Source organism: Rattus norvegicus, chromosome 8 (genome assembly GCF_021556685.1).
Source record: "Rattus norvegicus strain SHRSP/BbbUtx chromosome 8, alternate assembly SHRSP_T2T, whole genome shotgun sequence".
Lineage (NCBI taxonomy): Eukaryota > Metazoa > Chordata > Mammalia > Rodentia > Muridae > Rattus > Rattus norvegicus.
In genome coordinates, this window is record NC_141541.1 from 75,613,955 (window position 1) to 75,630,166 (window position 16,212).

At 46.9% G+C, this 16,212-nt stretch overlaps 1 protein-coding gene across 10 annotated transcripts in view; it reads right to left on the reverse strand.

The window, feature by feature from the left end:
- Positions 1-16,212, reverse strand: part of Tln2 (talin 2) — a 420,559-nt gene that overhangs the window by 50,328 nt on the left and 354,019 nt on the right. For 8 of the 10 annotated variants that reach the window (NM_001419941.1, XM_087562128.1, XM_087562125.1 and 5 more), the window contains 4 exon segments: positions 1,990-2,109; positions 4,547-4,648; positions 7,153-7,299; positions 13,978-14,148. In NM_001419941.1, the coding sequence (NP_001406870.1) occupies positions 1,990-2,109; positions 4,547-4,648; positions 7,153-7,299; positions 13,978-14,148 (540 nt within the window). 10 annotated transcript variants of the gene reach the window in all.

Consider the following 16,212-nt stretch of genomic DNA (forward strand, 5'->3'; position numbering starts at 1 on the left):
TACAAATAACTCCCACAATTTTGGTATGTTAAAACAAAACAAAACAAAAAACCACCCTCTGTTGCTTCAGGGACCTCCTAACCTCCTCAGTTTCCCCCCCAAGCATCTGTCTGGCAAATGCACACAGAGAACTTTCCTGCACAGGCCACTGGTAATCTTAGTCTCTTTGCCATTTTTGCCTTTGGGTCGTGCTGCTCTTGTGTCTAGACTGTAAAATACATCTCAAGATGAACCACTGAAAACAGCAAGCCTTACTGACCATGTCAGAGGGTAAAACCCAGCACCAGCATGCAAGGTGATATGCTGTGTGGCTAGTGACGCATTTTTTCCTTTGTTGGCTTGGTGCTATCTGTGACTCTGTGTCACAGCAAGGTTTCGCTTGCCCTGGCACGGCTTTGGAGTGGGCAGCTCATGAGAGCTTTGCCCATATGGAAAAGGCAGGCTAGAGTTCCAAATCCAGACAGATGGGGCTAGATCCCATTGCAAAGCTTCCCGTGGAGAGGGGTCCAAACCTCCCCGACGATCACGGTCTCTGTTTTTAATTCCCACTCAAAGCCAACTACTTCTTCCCTTGGTTCAAATGCTCCTGACCACAGCACACGTTTGTTCTACTTGTTTATGAAATTCAAGATTACATGTTGATAAAATGAATTATACGTCTAGATAAATTACAGACTAGAATTATAGTCTAGTACTAAAACAGGAAGACTATTAAAAAAAGAAAGGAGGAGGAGGAGAAGGAGGAGAAGGAAGATGGAGACGAGAAAGAGGAAGCGGGGGAAGCTGTGTAAAAGCAATCTAGATTCAGTATTTTTCTTGATGACTTAAGATAATTATCACAAACACAATTTATTCATGCTGAGGTCTGACTGACTACTCTGGAATCTAAAGACAGGAGCGTGGTTAGAAACCGAAGGAACTCCATGCTAGAAATATATATGCACCTCAGTACATATATATGATAAGCCTGCTCACATGCGTTGTTATGACACATGTTACGTTAGAGAGTGGTGTGCTTTGGATCTGTGTTTCTACCGTTGCTTCTAAAAGCCTTTGTTAGACCCACCAGGTCCCAACCAGCAGCACTGGGGAGGTGAGCGCATGTCTGTCATTCCAGGGAAACAAGCAGACCAGTCACAAACCTGTGGCTTCTACATCCCCAAGTGTTTAAGAAAATACTGAACAAAGTTTCCACTCAATAAACAGCTCGCTTCTCACGGAATGTGGTTACCTGTATCTTCCTGTGATCCTGTAGTCCCTCCATCACTCTGTATCTCAGAGTGGACTTTCTTTCTCTAAGGAGCCAAATGATTTCTGGGGCCCTAGACACCCTTTCTAGGTGCTCACACTGACAAAGCTTCCTCCAGGCCCTCTGCGTTCCCAGCTGTGCTGCGCGGTCCTGCTCACAGCCTCCAGAGATGACTGCTCCCCGACAGTGTGCAAACTTGCCACTGTAAGGCTCTTACGGGTACAGACTTGCTGAGGCCGTGCCTACACTAGCCTCCGTGGAAAGGGATAAGGAAAGCAGGCGGGTCCTGAACCTTTGTGTCATGCAAGCAGACCTTTTTCAAGAGAGGAGATGTGAAATCCCACATGTGGGCCTTCTAATATTTTGGGGAGCCTTTGGAAAGCGTGAGCATGACTGAGGGGAGCAGGAAGCAGGAAGGTGGCAGCTCCAAGTCTGGGCATTTGAAGGGTGATAGGCAGCTGTAAGGGCCTGGCAGAACCCTTCCATCTGAAAGCCACTCTCCAGGGCACCCTAGTTCTTGGGCAGCTGGCTTCAGCAAGGGTCCAAGTTCTGGGCACAATCTGGGGCTATCTGAGTGAAGCTGGGGCATCAGTTGCACAGTAATGGGGCATGAAACGTGCTCCTGGCTGTTGGGCTGGAGTTTTGTAGAACTAGGCTATGGGGTCCTCCCCTCCCCCCCACCCCCCAGGAATGGGCACCATGTGTTTGCTTCTTAAGATAGGGGCTTTAAGGTGGCAGACCTCCTCTGGTTCGGCGGTGGCTGCTGCCATCTGGCCCTGGAGAGCCAGGTGCCCATAGTCAGTGGTCATTTGTGAAGCCAGGCCTCCCAACTCCTCCGGGTTAGTAACCGACTTAGTCATCTGGAAAAAGAAAACAAGCAAGACACAAATACATACACACACATACACAAAGAGAAGCATCAGAACCACGTGTTAATACCCTGGGACGCCAAAGGATTTCATTCACTTTTAGCCCCTGGGTAAGGTGAAGACCAGACCTTGCATAATGTCTGGACAATGGGGAGGGCAATTCAAGCAAAGCCCATGCTGCACTGCACACAACAGGCCAGGGCTGTGACTGCCCTGCAGCAAAGACCAGATGGGCACATGCTCAGCGTGCAAGGCGGTGCAGCGTGGAGCCAGGTCCTCAGGGCCCAAGCTCAGGGAGAATGGCTATGGGGTCACTAGAGGAATTCCCACGAGGGACCACTCTAGGGAATGAACCTTGTGAGAGGCATAACCTGATCCAGGCTTCTGTGAGGATCTACACAAGAGAAGGATCTGAGGACAGGGCTGTTAAAAGTCATGAGACCCAGTGGAGAAGCCAACACCAGGGAATGAAAGTCTTGGGTAACAAAGCATGGCAAGGTGCTTCTGGAAACATGGTGGTCCACACGGCCCACACAGTCCATGCATCCAGTCTGCCCGCACCTCAGAGTAGCACGTCTCAGTTTGTATTATCCAGCCTTTACTTCTGCTTTCTGCCATGAATAAAAAAGTCACCTAAAAGACAGTCGTTGTCTCTTTTCCAGGAATCTCACTCCTGCCCCCTCTCTTACTCTTTAAAAAAAATAATTTATTTTTATTTGTAGGTGTGTGTGTGTGTGTGTGTGTGTGTGTGTATGTGTGTGTGTGTCCACACCGCAATGCATGTGTGGAGACCAGAGGACAACTTACAATTGGTTGGCTTCTTCCATTGTTTGGGTTCCAGGGACTAAACCCAGGTCATTATGCTTGGTTACAAGTATCTTACCTGCTAAGCCACCTTACTGGCCCCCTCTGTGGTCTTCTAACACCTCGATTTAAAAGGAAAAGGTCTCGTAGCTGAAGCTGTCCTTGAACTCAGTGTGTAGCTAAGGATGACCTTGAACTCCTTCCCCTTCTACTTCCCAAGGGCTGGAAGCACCAAGCACGTGCCGCTTAAAAGGCTTTTGAAAAGCCCCTTTAAAGGACTCCTTATCTCCTGAGGTGGGTTCCAAGGAGTACAACTGGCATCCCAAAAGAATGAAGTTATACTATGAGCTGTTCCATTTGTGCCTTGACAGTAGAAACACAAAAACACTTCATCTAACAGCTCTGACCAAAAGTGCCAGGCTGACCACTTCAGGATGTCATATACTGGAGGGTGGGCTTGTTGGGAATCACAGGTGCCAAGGGATGAGACAGCCTGGCTCAAAGCCTGGCCCAGAAGACTCTCCAGAACTTTAGAAGGACGCCCAGAGATGCCTCTCAAGGATCCCGTTGCCAGACTGCGTGGTAAGGGATTTGTCCCCTGTACTCCCCTGAAAGGATGGGCCTGGGATGACCTCCAGCTTGCCAGAACACTCAGAAGTGACCGTGACTACTGCCCTTCTTCCTCAGGCCACATTCATTTAAGCAGCAGGCCAGGTTCAGAGTTCCTATGTGTGAGCAGAGCAGGCAGGGAAGCCTTCGTGGTCCAAGTTCAACCTCTAGTGGACACACAATTACATGACAGAGCCAGTGAGAGGGGTGACTTGGCCACTCCAGCTAGGCCACTGCAATTGCTACTTCAGGCTTATGTGGCAGTTCTCTTGAATTTGGGACTTCAAGTGGAGAGGGATGTTTTCTGTGTATGCACTCTCTGAAGACCACATCTGTCATCCTTCATGTAACTCTATAATACCAAGAGAGTACATACAGCTTTCCAGAGCCATTTATGAAGACTCATCTGGGACAGTGTTGTTTGCATCATGTTTCAGTGAAAAAAAAATCCATTATTCTCAAAAGCGACAGCTTCTGCTGTCAGGAATTAGGAGAAAAATAAACCACAGGAATTTGGCCTAAAGGACTGATGGCTTGAGTGTTACAATTTGATTTTGTCAGATAGATTCATGTTTTTACTATTTTATTCCCAAATATCTTCTCTTACACTAGAATTTAAACCTATTAAAATGCCTTTCAGAGATGAACAGGATTCTCTTCTTTTTACTGTCACCTTCTTTCTCTTTTCCTACCTTCTCAAAAGCTCTCTCCTCCCTTTGTTCTCTGTGTTCATGCCCAAGTCTTAGTCAACTTTAATTCCTTCCTCCTGGGGCTTCTTCTATACCTCAGGCAACCAGAGGGACCACAGAGAAGAGGTAGGAGCTGGTATCCCGGGAAACCAGCATCACAGGGAACTGGGACATGGGCTGGTTAATTCTCTGACACAGATCCTAGACTTGAGGACTCCCATGGTAGCAGGCAGAAGGGGAACTCACATGGGTGGGGTGTGAAGACTCAGATGGCAGTGGGTAGAGGGAGAACCCACAGTGGATAGGGCCGATCCTTTTCTTCTTACCATTTCCTGAGCTGTGACGGCAATGGCTTTGGAGTATTTAACCACAGTCGTCTGGTAGTCAACAAACGTTCCCTTTGGTTCTGGAGGTGTGCCTTCATCCAGCTGTGGAGAAGAGGAGAGCTCAGGAGTCATAGGAAGCCTGGCCAAGTATAGGCTGTACTTCTAAGAATTAAAAACTTAGGGAAAAATAGCCCTTAAGAGGTTTCTTTGGTTCAAACTCAACTCTAACTTCTCCAATCGGAATCGCAATGGAGGTACACATAAGGCATCCAGGGGGCACAGGCAAGATGGAGTGCCAGTTTTATCTTGCAGGAGTGGAAAGTATTTTAGAGGAATAACGATTTAGCTAGTCTCACCAGGTAAGGAGGAGGCTGCCTACAAAAACAGTAGGGAAGGAATCCCAGGAGGGGGCTGTATTCAAGCACATGATGCTAAGTCTGGTACTTCCAGGGAAATCCAGAGAGCAGTGGAAGCTGAGGTAGGAGAGGAGGCAGAATCTCCATCACCAAGGACTTCCACAACAACACTACAGTCCACCAATATCTGTGCCCAGGGATGCCCGGTGATGATCCAAGTCAACATCGGGAGGAACTGGAGGGGAAGAGCAATCTTTTGACTGCCTTGCCTCCTTAAGAAAAGGGCAAGGTCACTGTGAGAGAATGGGATTGAACAGTCCCCTGGATGTTAGATCAGGGTAGGTAATGTGATGGCTGATACTGATAGCCAACTGGACAGTAGAATCACCTAGGAGAAAGACCCTGAGCACGTCTCTGTGGGAGTTCTAGAGTCAGCTAACTGAGGTGGGAAGAATCCAGGAGTCATCAGAACTGAATGTGGGCCATCCCATGGGCTGGGTGGTTCTAAAAAGGAGGGTGAGCTGAGGGCCAGCATTCACACCTTTTTCCCGACTGCTGATGCAATGTGACCAGCTGTCTCACAGCCACGGAGGCTTTCCTACCGGGCTGGACTGTCTCGCAAACTGTAAGCTAAAATAAACCATTCCTCCCTTAAGTTGTTGCTTCTTGTCAAGTATTTTTCAATGATCAAAGTAGGTGACACAGAAGGAGCTTGTGGAAAGCAGCGGAATCCCCAGCTTGTATTTTACAGGAAGGAGAGGGAAACCCTTCGTGTGAATCCCCTGCTGCCAGCAGCTCCTGTCACTATCTGAGACAACAGGCTTACTTCTCAAGAGGGCAGCTGGGCCAGTGATCGCAGCTATGTGGATGCTGCTATGGCAGCATAAGGCACCACAATGAGCAAGGCTGGTGGGCTAGCAAAGAAAGACTTCAGGGCCTGACTTCTACTCTCTGGGGACTTGTAGGACATGTCCTATCTTTACATTAATACTGAGAAAAAGAAAAAGAGGACCATTTGGCTTTTAACTGTTACCAAGAAACTCAACTATTTAACATCCCCCGTGGACATGTGGTTTGTTTCTAAAGTTCTGGTGTTCTGCTATTTTGAAAGTCAAACAAACCCTGAGCCTCATCCAGTGGCCTTGAGGAGGAGGGGAAATTTACTCATTGTCTGCTAAACCATCATATTTGAAGCATGAGCAGCCCATAGTGGACACGGATTGAGAAGTAGAGCTTCAGGTCTCTGGAGGGAGACACAGTCTAACCCAGGCTTGCTGCTTCGTTAGAGTGACGATGACAATGATGATGATGATGATGATGACAATGACAGGTTGTGGAGCCATTATTCTAATGACCTCCAGGGAAATATTCTTTTATGGAGACAGAGACAACTAATGCTTAACTCAGCTATTTATGACTGTGTGTTATGCTAAAATACTATACTGATACATACATTATCCAACCATAGGCATTCCTCAACAGACACTATCTAACACTATTGTCTGTGATACTGTCTAACACTAAACTGAAAATTAGATGTTGATGAACAACTGTTTAACCCAACAATATCAAAAGAACATTGTTAAAGACAAAACCCTTGGAGGGAAGTAGAAACCATGGAGTTGAGACTCTCTTCAGTCTGAAGCATTGTCAACTGATTGGTTGATGAGCCAGAAAATGACTTACGTTGTCTCCTATGCCTGTTGCCTATGAGAGCTCACCAAGACCTTTCATACACACTGTTGAATGGTTTATGTGTTTAAACAGATACCAAAATGTAAGATTTTTGAAGGTCCTATTAGAGATTCCTAGGGCCTACTCAATTGAGACTGTGACAGAGTAAGACAGGAGTAGAGTCAAGGATCTTGCATTCTAGAAAGTTCTTCAATTCCAAAGTAGCCATTCCAAAGGCCAACACCTGGAAAGCATTTCCTGACTCCTTCTGGAGTCTGTTTCCTAACACAGCTTCTAAAGAGGACATGAAGGGTAAATACTTATTTCCATTTTACAAACAAGGAAGCCAATGATACGATGTCTATTTTTAACCACAAGTGGGAAGAACTGCGCAGTAGCTTACAGAGCTGATGAATCGATAGTAAAGAAGAAAAATATGATGGATATATGAGTGGCCACCTGCAGCTTGTTGGTCTCAGCCTTGACTGACAGCTTCCCAGAGAAGACCATGTAGGGATGGTATGTGAGAGAGATGGAGACAGGATTGGAAGGTTCTAGGAGCTTGTGTAAGCCTACCTTGCTCATGGCCTCTGCGATGGCGTCTACCATGCCTCCCACCAGCCCCACCTCACTGGCAGCTTCATTCAGCGTCACCATAATGTCATCCACAGCTTCCTTCATCAGCTGTGCAGCCTCTGTGATGGCGTCGTGGGTGTGCTGTGCCTGAGAAGGAAATTAAAAAGGTCTTCAGTAGCATGAGACATTGCTCACCCTTAGGAATCACTTGATGTGCTAAGAATAATCCTAAAAAAGTCAGAAGACAAGGCTGGGCACAGTGTTGTATGTTGAGAATTCAGCACTCAGGAGGCCCTCGTGTTTTGAGGCTAGCTTAAGCAGTATGGTGAGATTTGAAAACAAACAAGCAGGCCCCTGGAGAAACCACACCCTGGCAATCAGTCACACAATGTATTCGAAATGTTTTCTTTCCCCGACTTCATAGGTTTACTTGCAGAATCAAAATTAACCCCCCCTTTTTTTTCAATAATAAGAGAAAAGAAAAATGTAACATCAAACTGTCAAGACTAGCTTTATATGCTGCTATGTTCAGGATGGTAGAGAATGCTACATGTTCCCAAACACAAACTGACACATTTATTTAAAAAAACCTGGTGATACAAAGAAAAAATGTTTTTCATAACAAACGTACTTCTCTTCAACAATGCCCAGCACGCCATCATTCTCTTTTGATAAATAAGTCGGATTATGGAAGTGTCAGTGCATGCAAGAGAGATACACTGGCAGAGAGCCTAACAGGCTTTCGAACCAGGCTCTAAGCTATATTGCTGGAACACTGGCAGAATTGACGAGGACAGTCCACCAAGGGCTGAAGCCCTGCAGGGAATGCCCAAGTATCCACATGTTCCTCAGTTAGCATCCTGGACATTTGCCGGTGTTAAGGGTGGAATTAGGGGCTCGAAGTGAAAGAGTGAACGGATATGGAACAATGCCAGTGCAGATGCCTCACAGGGCAGGAAGATACCTCACAGGGCAGGAAGATGTTTGGGGAAGAGTTATGCTATAGGTGCAGAAAACCTAGGTTCTAGTTTTGCCTCTACCACTGACTAGCCACACGACAGAGCCTGGCCTCCTTTTTAGCAGGATGGGGAAGACTGTAAGAAGTCCACTTCTAAATGCCTGGTAGACCAGGAAGGTGCAGGTGCCTTACCCCTAAGAAGGGCAGGCTATCAGGAACTCTGCCCTTACTCTGTGCAATGTAACAATGCCAGTGACTTAAACATCAGAAGGGCACTGTCCTCATGCACCATACCACAGCTTACCCTGGCCCAGCTCAGGGGTGTAAGCCTCCTGAAAGGTCTAAGGTACCGCGTTTTTACCTTGGTGGATATGAAGGAAGGAAAGCCAGTAGCACTTAGAAGACGGGCCCTGTGTGAACTAAAAGGCCCTGGGAAGCAAGAAGAGTTCCTCAAATATGGTGTCTGACAAGAAACGCTGTGCTTGGGCTGTCCTTGACGCCTGTTGAGGAACCAGCTTGACTCCACCTTAGGCTCAAAGGCATCTTATAGTAAAGGCTCACGGTTTTTAAAGATTAAATCTGTTTCTCAAGGATTGGGCTATGCCCCACCTGTAATCTTAACTATAAATGGTTCTGCACTGTCTGTTCCAGGAAGGGCAATAATGTCTTTGTTTCAAAAACTTGCTTATAGCCATCTTGCAACTCTACTCTTGTTTCAAAAAGTTATATGACTGCCCATGACCAGCTGGTTATGAACACTTGTTATTGTAACTGGCTACCTTGTTATGACCACCTTGCAACATGTCTTTGTTTCAGGAAGGACTACCTTGTTACAATGTTCTGCTCCTGTAGCTGCCTATTTTGCCTGCCTTGTCTTCCCCATATCCAATGCTGACCTCCTGAGCCCCACCTTAGGGAGAGGTAGCCCATGTATATGAGCAAAAGAGGTTGCTTTAATTAACTGATTGCATTAATTATTTTTGCCCTGATAATCTGATCAGTGGTCTTTCGTCTCCCATCTTCAGGATTAATGCTGTCCAGACACACAGAATTCTGACTTTGGGACAGAAGTGAGTAAATTCATGATCTAGGCTTATAGCCGACTTTACAGCACGCAGTAAAACAGAATGTGCAACTGCTTTATTAAATTACGAGCCTTAAAGGTGGCATTGCTGTACAGCACTCTCTAGAGAAAGCTTCCCATTACCCAGGCTCAAACAGAAGGGGTGCTTTTTGTTTTATTCTGTGTCATAGCTACGGTGAGAACACTACTGACACAATTTTACAGGACCATGTTAAAGTTGAACACGTTTTGGGAGAGAGGTGAACAAGAGCCAGTCAGAGAATTACTTTCAGCTTCAAGGGTCTTAGGAGTGCAAACTCTTAACAGGAGTGGTGCAATTCTGAAGAGAGACGCTTGTGCTCCTGGCTGACAGACCATTGAAATAATGCTCCCCACATCGAGGGGAGGAGAGGCCCTTGGTCCTGTGAAGGCTCGATGCCCCAGTATAGGGGAGTGCCAGGGTGGGGAGGCAGGAGGGCGTGGGTGGGTGGGGGAGCATCCTCATGGAGGCAGGGGGTGGGGGGATGGGATAGGGGGTTTCTGGAGGGGAAACCTGGAAGGGGGATAATATTTGAAATGTAGATAAAGAAAATGTACAGTGAAAAATGAAAAAGAAAGAATATAGATAAAAATTAATGCTCCCCAGGAAACTGGAATCTCCCCAGGGATTTCATGCTGGGAGAAGGAGAAGGCTGAGTCTTGGTGCCACTCAGAGATGGAAGCTGTCTCCTAGAAAGAGGTTTCACACAGTTCTGACAACTCACCAGTCAGACCACCTTGCAGGACAACGATGACAGTTGGGACCATACCATAGCCCAGATGGCTTGGTTATACTTCTTGCCCTCTACATAAACCTAAACTTTAAAGATGGACTTGAGAGTTATAGGACCCCTTTATTTTCTCTTCTTCCCAATGTGGCTTCAATGAATGAATTATCCTCTGTCCCTCACCATTCCTTGTCTTTTTTTTTTTTTTTCTCTTTTCTTTTTTTCGGAGCTGGGGACCGAACCCAGGGCCTTGCGCTTGCTAGGCAAGTGCTCTACCGCTGAGCTAAATCCCCAACCCCCATTCCTTGTCTTTTTAACTGGCCCACTGAGGGTGAGTGGACAAACCGAGCTTGTCAGCATACAGCAAAGCAACTTGGGTAGGCACCCAGGGTGCCATAGAAGAGAACAGATTCAGGGTCTGATACTAACCACTTTGAGAATGAGAACATAATTCAGGGAGGGTATCAGTAAATTACAGAATGATCTTTGAACCCCTCAGTAAACACCTTTGCTCTTGGATAGCCCAGCGATAAACTACCTGTCTAACTGGGGATAAGCCGATAAATCCTCTAGGCTTACTCTCTTTCCTTTATCCCTCCCTCCCTCCCTCCCTCCTTCCCTGTGTGTACATGCACATGCTCACATGTGTGTGAATGCATGTGTAGGTCCATGTGCACATGTGTGTGGAGATAAGAGGTTTATCTTAGGTCCTCCTCTTAATCACTTTCTACCTCATATGTTGAGGAAGGGTTTCTCACTGAACCTAGAGCTTACTAACTGGCTAGCCTGGCTGGCCGGTGACCCTAAGGCCTCCAGTGCTGGGTTTACCTGTATGTACCATGGGACATGCTTTGGGGTGGGGGGGCTGGGAATCTGACCTGAGGTCTTTATTCTTGGGTGGCAAGCACTTTACTGACTGAGCCGTCTCCTCAGCCCATGCTCTTCATAGTTGAGCTTTACAGATTTCAGAGGGTCAGCTCAGAGGTCACCTCCTCTGTGGCATCCCTAGGCATGCCCTTCTCACCATGCCTTCTCTTCTCTGAGCTCAGGGGCAGGCTTCATCCTCATCGAACAGCCTGGCCCTAGTCCATACACTGTGGGCTGGCTAAGCACAACAGCTTCAGCCATCCAAAGTCATAGCAGGATCTCTATGAAAACACACTTTAACAACCAGCAGCCCTCTGGGAAGCAAAGTGAGCAGGGCAATAATGAGGTCATTATCTTAGGGTCTGGAGCGACTCTTTTATTACCGCTCCTCACACACGAAAACCCACATCTGTTCTTTTTTGGACACATGTCTGAAGACAGCTTCCTTCCAGATGGGACTTCCACTACGAAGCCCAGGCCAGCAGGCAAAGACATCAGAGCAGTTCAGAAAGCGGGAGAAGACGGGAGTGGGTCTCAAACTTTAGGGGTCGGGGCAGGCAATGATAATTGGAGCTCTCTGGGGGTGGGGGGTGAGCATGTGGCTTGGCTTGAGTATTGCATAAAGCAAACGTGAAGGGGATTCTATAGAAGAGAAGCGGGGAGAGATGACGCATCTGGAGCTCAGGGGCCACAAGCATGTGCCTCTGTCCTGTCTTGATTTATTACCTACCTGATAGGCACAAGGGTATCAGCACATGCTAGCCCCAAACTTCCTCATGTAGCTGGAGACCTTGGACTTCTGAGCCTCTTGCCTCCTCCTCCCAAGAGCTGGGATTATAGGTGTATGTCACCACTCCCAGCTGGAATAGAATCCAAAGCTTGGTGGATGCTGGGCAAATGCTCTACCAGCTGAGCTGCATCCCACAGCCCTGTTTTTACACGCTATTCTCATTCAGATTTAACATCGCTGCTTAGTAGAGGAGACGAAGAAATGGATCAGGTTGCTAGCAAGAGGTAGCCTGGGGATTTGACTACTTTTATGTTTGACCCAGACACCAAGTGTTTGCTTAACCAAATCAAAACTACTGATAACTACTTAAGATGGGGCAGAGGTCTTTGTTATTGGTCACCACCTGTCATATCACACCATCTGATGTAAGAACTAGTCTTAAAGTTCTAGTCACTACTTTCCTATGGGAAATGTCACTGTGGAACGCGGGTACTGACTATGAATGTGGCCAGCCATGAGGGTCCTTAGGGAGCTTTGAACTCACAGTCCAAGCAGATATACCAGCATCTTCAAAGCCCAGAGAACTCTTACGTAATAGTCTATTGGCACTGAAAGCTTCATGTGAAGTTGGAAACACGTGGCAGGAAAAAAGCACCAGGGACAAGCCTGCTCCAATCTGAGGGGTACTGCAGAGGGCTTGGCTCAATCTCTGGACTCCCACTGCTGACCATCATAGTCAAAGCTGTGTCCACTGTGTTTTCAGTCCTACCCCACTGTTTTGGTAACTAGAGTTATTATTTCCAAAAGACTTTGAACGTTTGGAGGGTTGAGACTGGCTCTTAATTAGTTTAGTATCCAAATTATACCCTTAAAGGTTGCTAGGTACATGAAAGGTTGGATGTGGAAAAGGCCAGGTCTCTCTGCCCTGATCCTGCCAGTAAGCAAAGCCACTTTTACAGTTGGCTGCTCTAACAATGTGGATTAAACGGGGGCTCACAACTACATGTAAGTCCAGTTCCATGGGATCGAATGCTCAGTTCAAACACTTAAGAACACCTCCGTTAGGCATGGGCATGCACACGCAGGCACACATGCACATACATAAGTAATAAAGTATGGATCTGTCAGTATTAGTTGTCAACCTGACACAGCCTAGCCCCACTTTGAGATCTCGGTCGAGGGACCGATTGTCTTTATCAGGTTGGTCTGTGGGTGTGTCTGTGACAGACTTTCTTAATTGAGGGCCCAGTCCACTTTGGCTCACACCATCTGTAGGCGGGTGGTTCTGTGTGTATAAGAAAGCTGGCTGAGGATTGGAGTGGAACTATCTGGGCAGGTAAGCTGCATTCCTCCAAGGTTCCTGCTTCTTTCAGGCTCCTGCCTTGAGTTTCTTCTTGATTTCCCTCGGTGAAGGACTGACTTGTCAGTGTAAGTTATTCACTCCTCTAAGTTGCTTTGGGCCACAGTAACAGAAACAGGTTCTAGTGGCAGGTAACAGTGTTTAAGGCCACCGCTAGCTACCATGCCTCATGTGAAGGTCATACTCCTTAGCAGAGAAGATGAGATGTGCCAGTGTACCTTTGCCCAACTTCTTGTCCAGATGTGCTCATCTGCATATTCCAGACCCACCAGGCTGCTTACAGAAGGCTCTACATTCTTTTTGTAATTCCATGTTACGTCCACGCTGCTGCTGAGTTGTTTATGTGTATATGTGTGTGTCTGAGTGTGTGCATGTGCACCATGTATGTGGAGACCAGTAGAGGCCACTGAGTTATAGGCACTGTGAGCTACTTGATATGTACTTAGAACAGAAGCCAAGCCCTTGACAAGCACAATAAGCACCCTTACCTCTTAAGCCACCTCTTCAGGTCCTGTTACCTCTTAAGCTCTAAGCAAAATGCAGTACAAGGTCAGTCATCCACGACAGACTGCTGCCGTGTCTGGCTCTTAAAAGCGACTCACTGAAGACATGTCCTCCTTACATACTGACAGGGTGTGTGTGTGTGAAGGCTGTTACATGAAATTAGCATCTGTTGGGCTGGTAGCTCAGCGGTGAGAATGTTTGCCTAGCATGTGTGAGGCCCCCCAACACTGAAAAATGTAAACCTCACCATCATGCCTTAAGGGGAAATCACATTCACCGAAAGCAAATGGCGTTCCTTCAAGCAAGTTAGATGTGAACACCTAGCAGGCACCCAGTGAGTATACCAGCTTATTCCTACAATGCGCATACCACATATTCTTCTGCCCCACAAGTGCTTGCCCACATACCCTTCCAGGGAAGAAGAACTTGTGAGTAACCCTTAACTATATCTGTTTGGAAAGCCACCAGATTATTTCTCTTTTAGACTGGGAAACCAACTTAGAGGTGTTTTTTGAGGAAGAGACAGCATAGGAGGGACTTGGACTCCTCCCAAGCCCCTGATGTCTTAAAGCATACCTTGGGGTTTCCTCCACCTTCTTTGGCTGCATACAGCATCTGCAGGGCAGACTCTGCGAGAGTTTTGGTCTGGTCTAGCACTGTCATCTGTTGTTGATGGTCCAGCATCTTGGAGGCGACACCGACTGCAGCTAAGATCAATGGCTCAAAGTAGCTTGCCAGCTGTGTCACCTTTCAAGAAAGACAAATCCCAGATGTATCATGTAAGTTCGGGTCTCCTTTTGGGGGAGCCCCCTTGGTTAGACTTGGAGCAAGGATGAGATGACTCATAGGAAGAGGCGTGCTTGGCTACAACTTGCTTTTTTAAATACTCGATAGTTAATTATCTATTGCTTGGCTTTTCTTCCTGGGGGAATGCTCCATCTCCTTTCCATATACGGTAAGAAACCCACTCTGGAATTTAGAGGTAGACACTAGACTTATACCCAGCTTTATAAATTGTCAGTTTTATAAGTTAAAACTGTTAAGAATAAGAGACATCCCACAGATTCCGAAGGGAGAGAAGAGAGTACAGTAACGAGATGGGGCAGATGAAGAGAATCTGCAAAGCTTTCCAGTAGACAGCCTGACTGGCGTCCTCACCAAGCACTGGGCCAAGCCTTGGGAATGGAATAAGAGCAAAATGATTTCACCATTGTTGAACTTCTTTGTTTGGCTCAACGTGGGAAAATAAAAAGCTTGTCCAGGGGCTCAGAATGTAGCTCAGTGGTAAATTACTTTTCTAGTGTGTGAGGGGTCCTGGGTATGATCTCCAGTGTTCAAACCAAACCAAACTCCACAACCAACCAACCAAAAGAACAAAACCAAACTAATTAAGACAGCTACCTACTGCCCCAGGATAGACTTCCAGCAGGCAGATCATGCCACATACATACATAGTATGTGTATGCGCATGTGCTAGTATACATATATGCCATACATAGTATGTGTGCATTTACGTGCCTGCGCATGCACACACACACACACACACACACACACAGACACACACACAGACAGACACAGACACACACACACACACAGACAGACACAGACACAGACACACACACACACAGACAGACACAGACACAGACACAGACACACACAGACAGACACAGACACAGACACACACACACACACATTTGGGTGCTCCAGGGTCAAATGTCATCAGGCCCATCCCCTGTGTTTTTAGCTCTTTGCTAAATGTTTCTCATCCAGTTCCTCTGTAAATCTCAGCTCCCATTTTAAGAAGCTGATCCAGATGAAGAGAAACTGAGGCACAGTTGTGGGCTGTACGCTGATGTTATGCTTCTATGAGGTGGAGATGAGACAGGAGGCGGGGCTCACTTCACGGTCTGGCTCTTGGCTCCTCTCTTCTCAAAGACATCCCTTTGCTTTAGTTTTGATTCTAGTTCTGCTGCAGTCACACTTGAGATGTCCATTACTCAGTGTCTGTTTCTTGCGTTGTAACACATTTGAAGCTGGGGTGGGGGTGATGGAGCGACACCCCCTATTTAACCATATTTTCACAGCTGGCTCCGTCTATTTCCATGCTGATCCAACCTACCAGCACCAGTGGCTATTCTAATTCCTCGTTTTGTGCACCATGACTAATTGCTAAGCTTCCCACTGAGGGCGTTTTATGCAGATCTTTAGCCTGTGGCTCCCTTAAGGCTTTTTTCCATCACTTGAAAGGATAGTGTTGTGGGGATAAAGGCGGAGAGGCCACTTCATACAAGCAGGTCCTGGGTCACAAACAAAGCAAGGGTTGGGAGGTTATGGAGACTAGCCCAGTAGTGTGTAGCAGTGTCCAAAGAAAGAATAATAACAGTCACTAGAGCCAACAGTGAGACAGGACTGCTGGCCAGCAAGAAGAATCCGTCAGCTGTACTTCTCTCGTTAGGTTATCTTACCCAGTTCTTTGATCTGAATAGCGCTGCTGGCTTATTGAGCCTTTACGTGCATTTGTACGTGTTTGTACACAGGCATGTGGGTGCAGTGGAGGCCAGAGACTATATCTGGTGCTTTCCTTAATTGCTCTCCACCCTATTTTGTGTGTGGGATGTGTGTGTACATGTATGATTGGGTCTGTATGGCCATGTTCAGATGCGACAGCACGAAGAAATCTAGAGTCTTCCTGGATCAGTCTCTGCCTTATTCCCTAGAGACAGGGTCTCTCACTGAATCTGCAGATCACCATTTTGGCCAGGCAAACTCCCAGGATTCACTGGTCTCTCCCCATCCAATGCTAGGGTTACA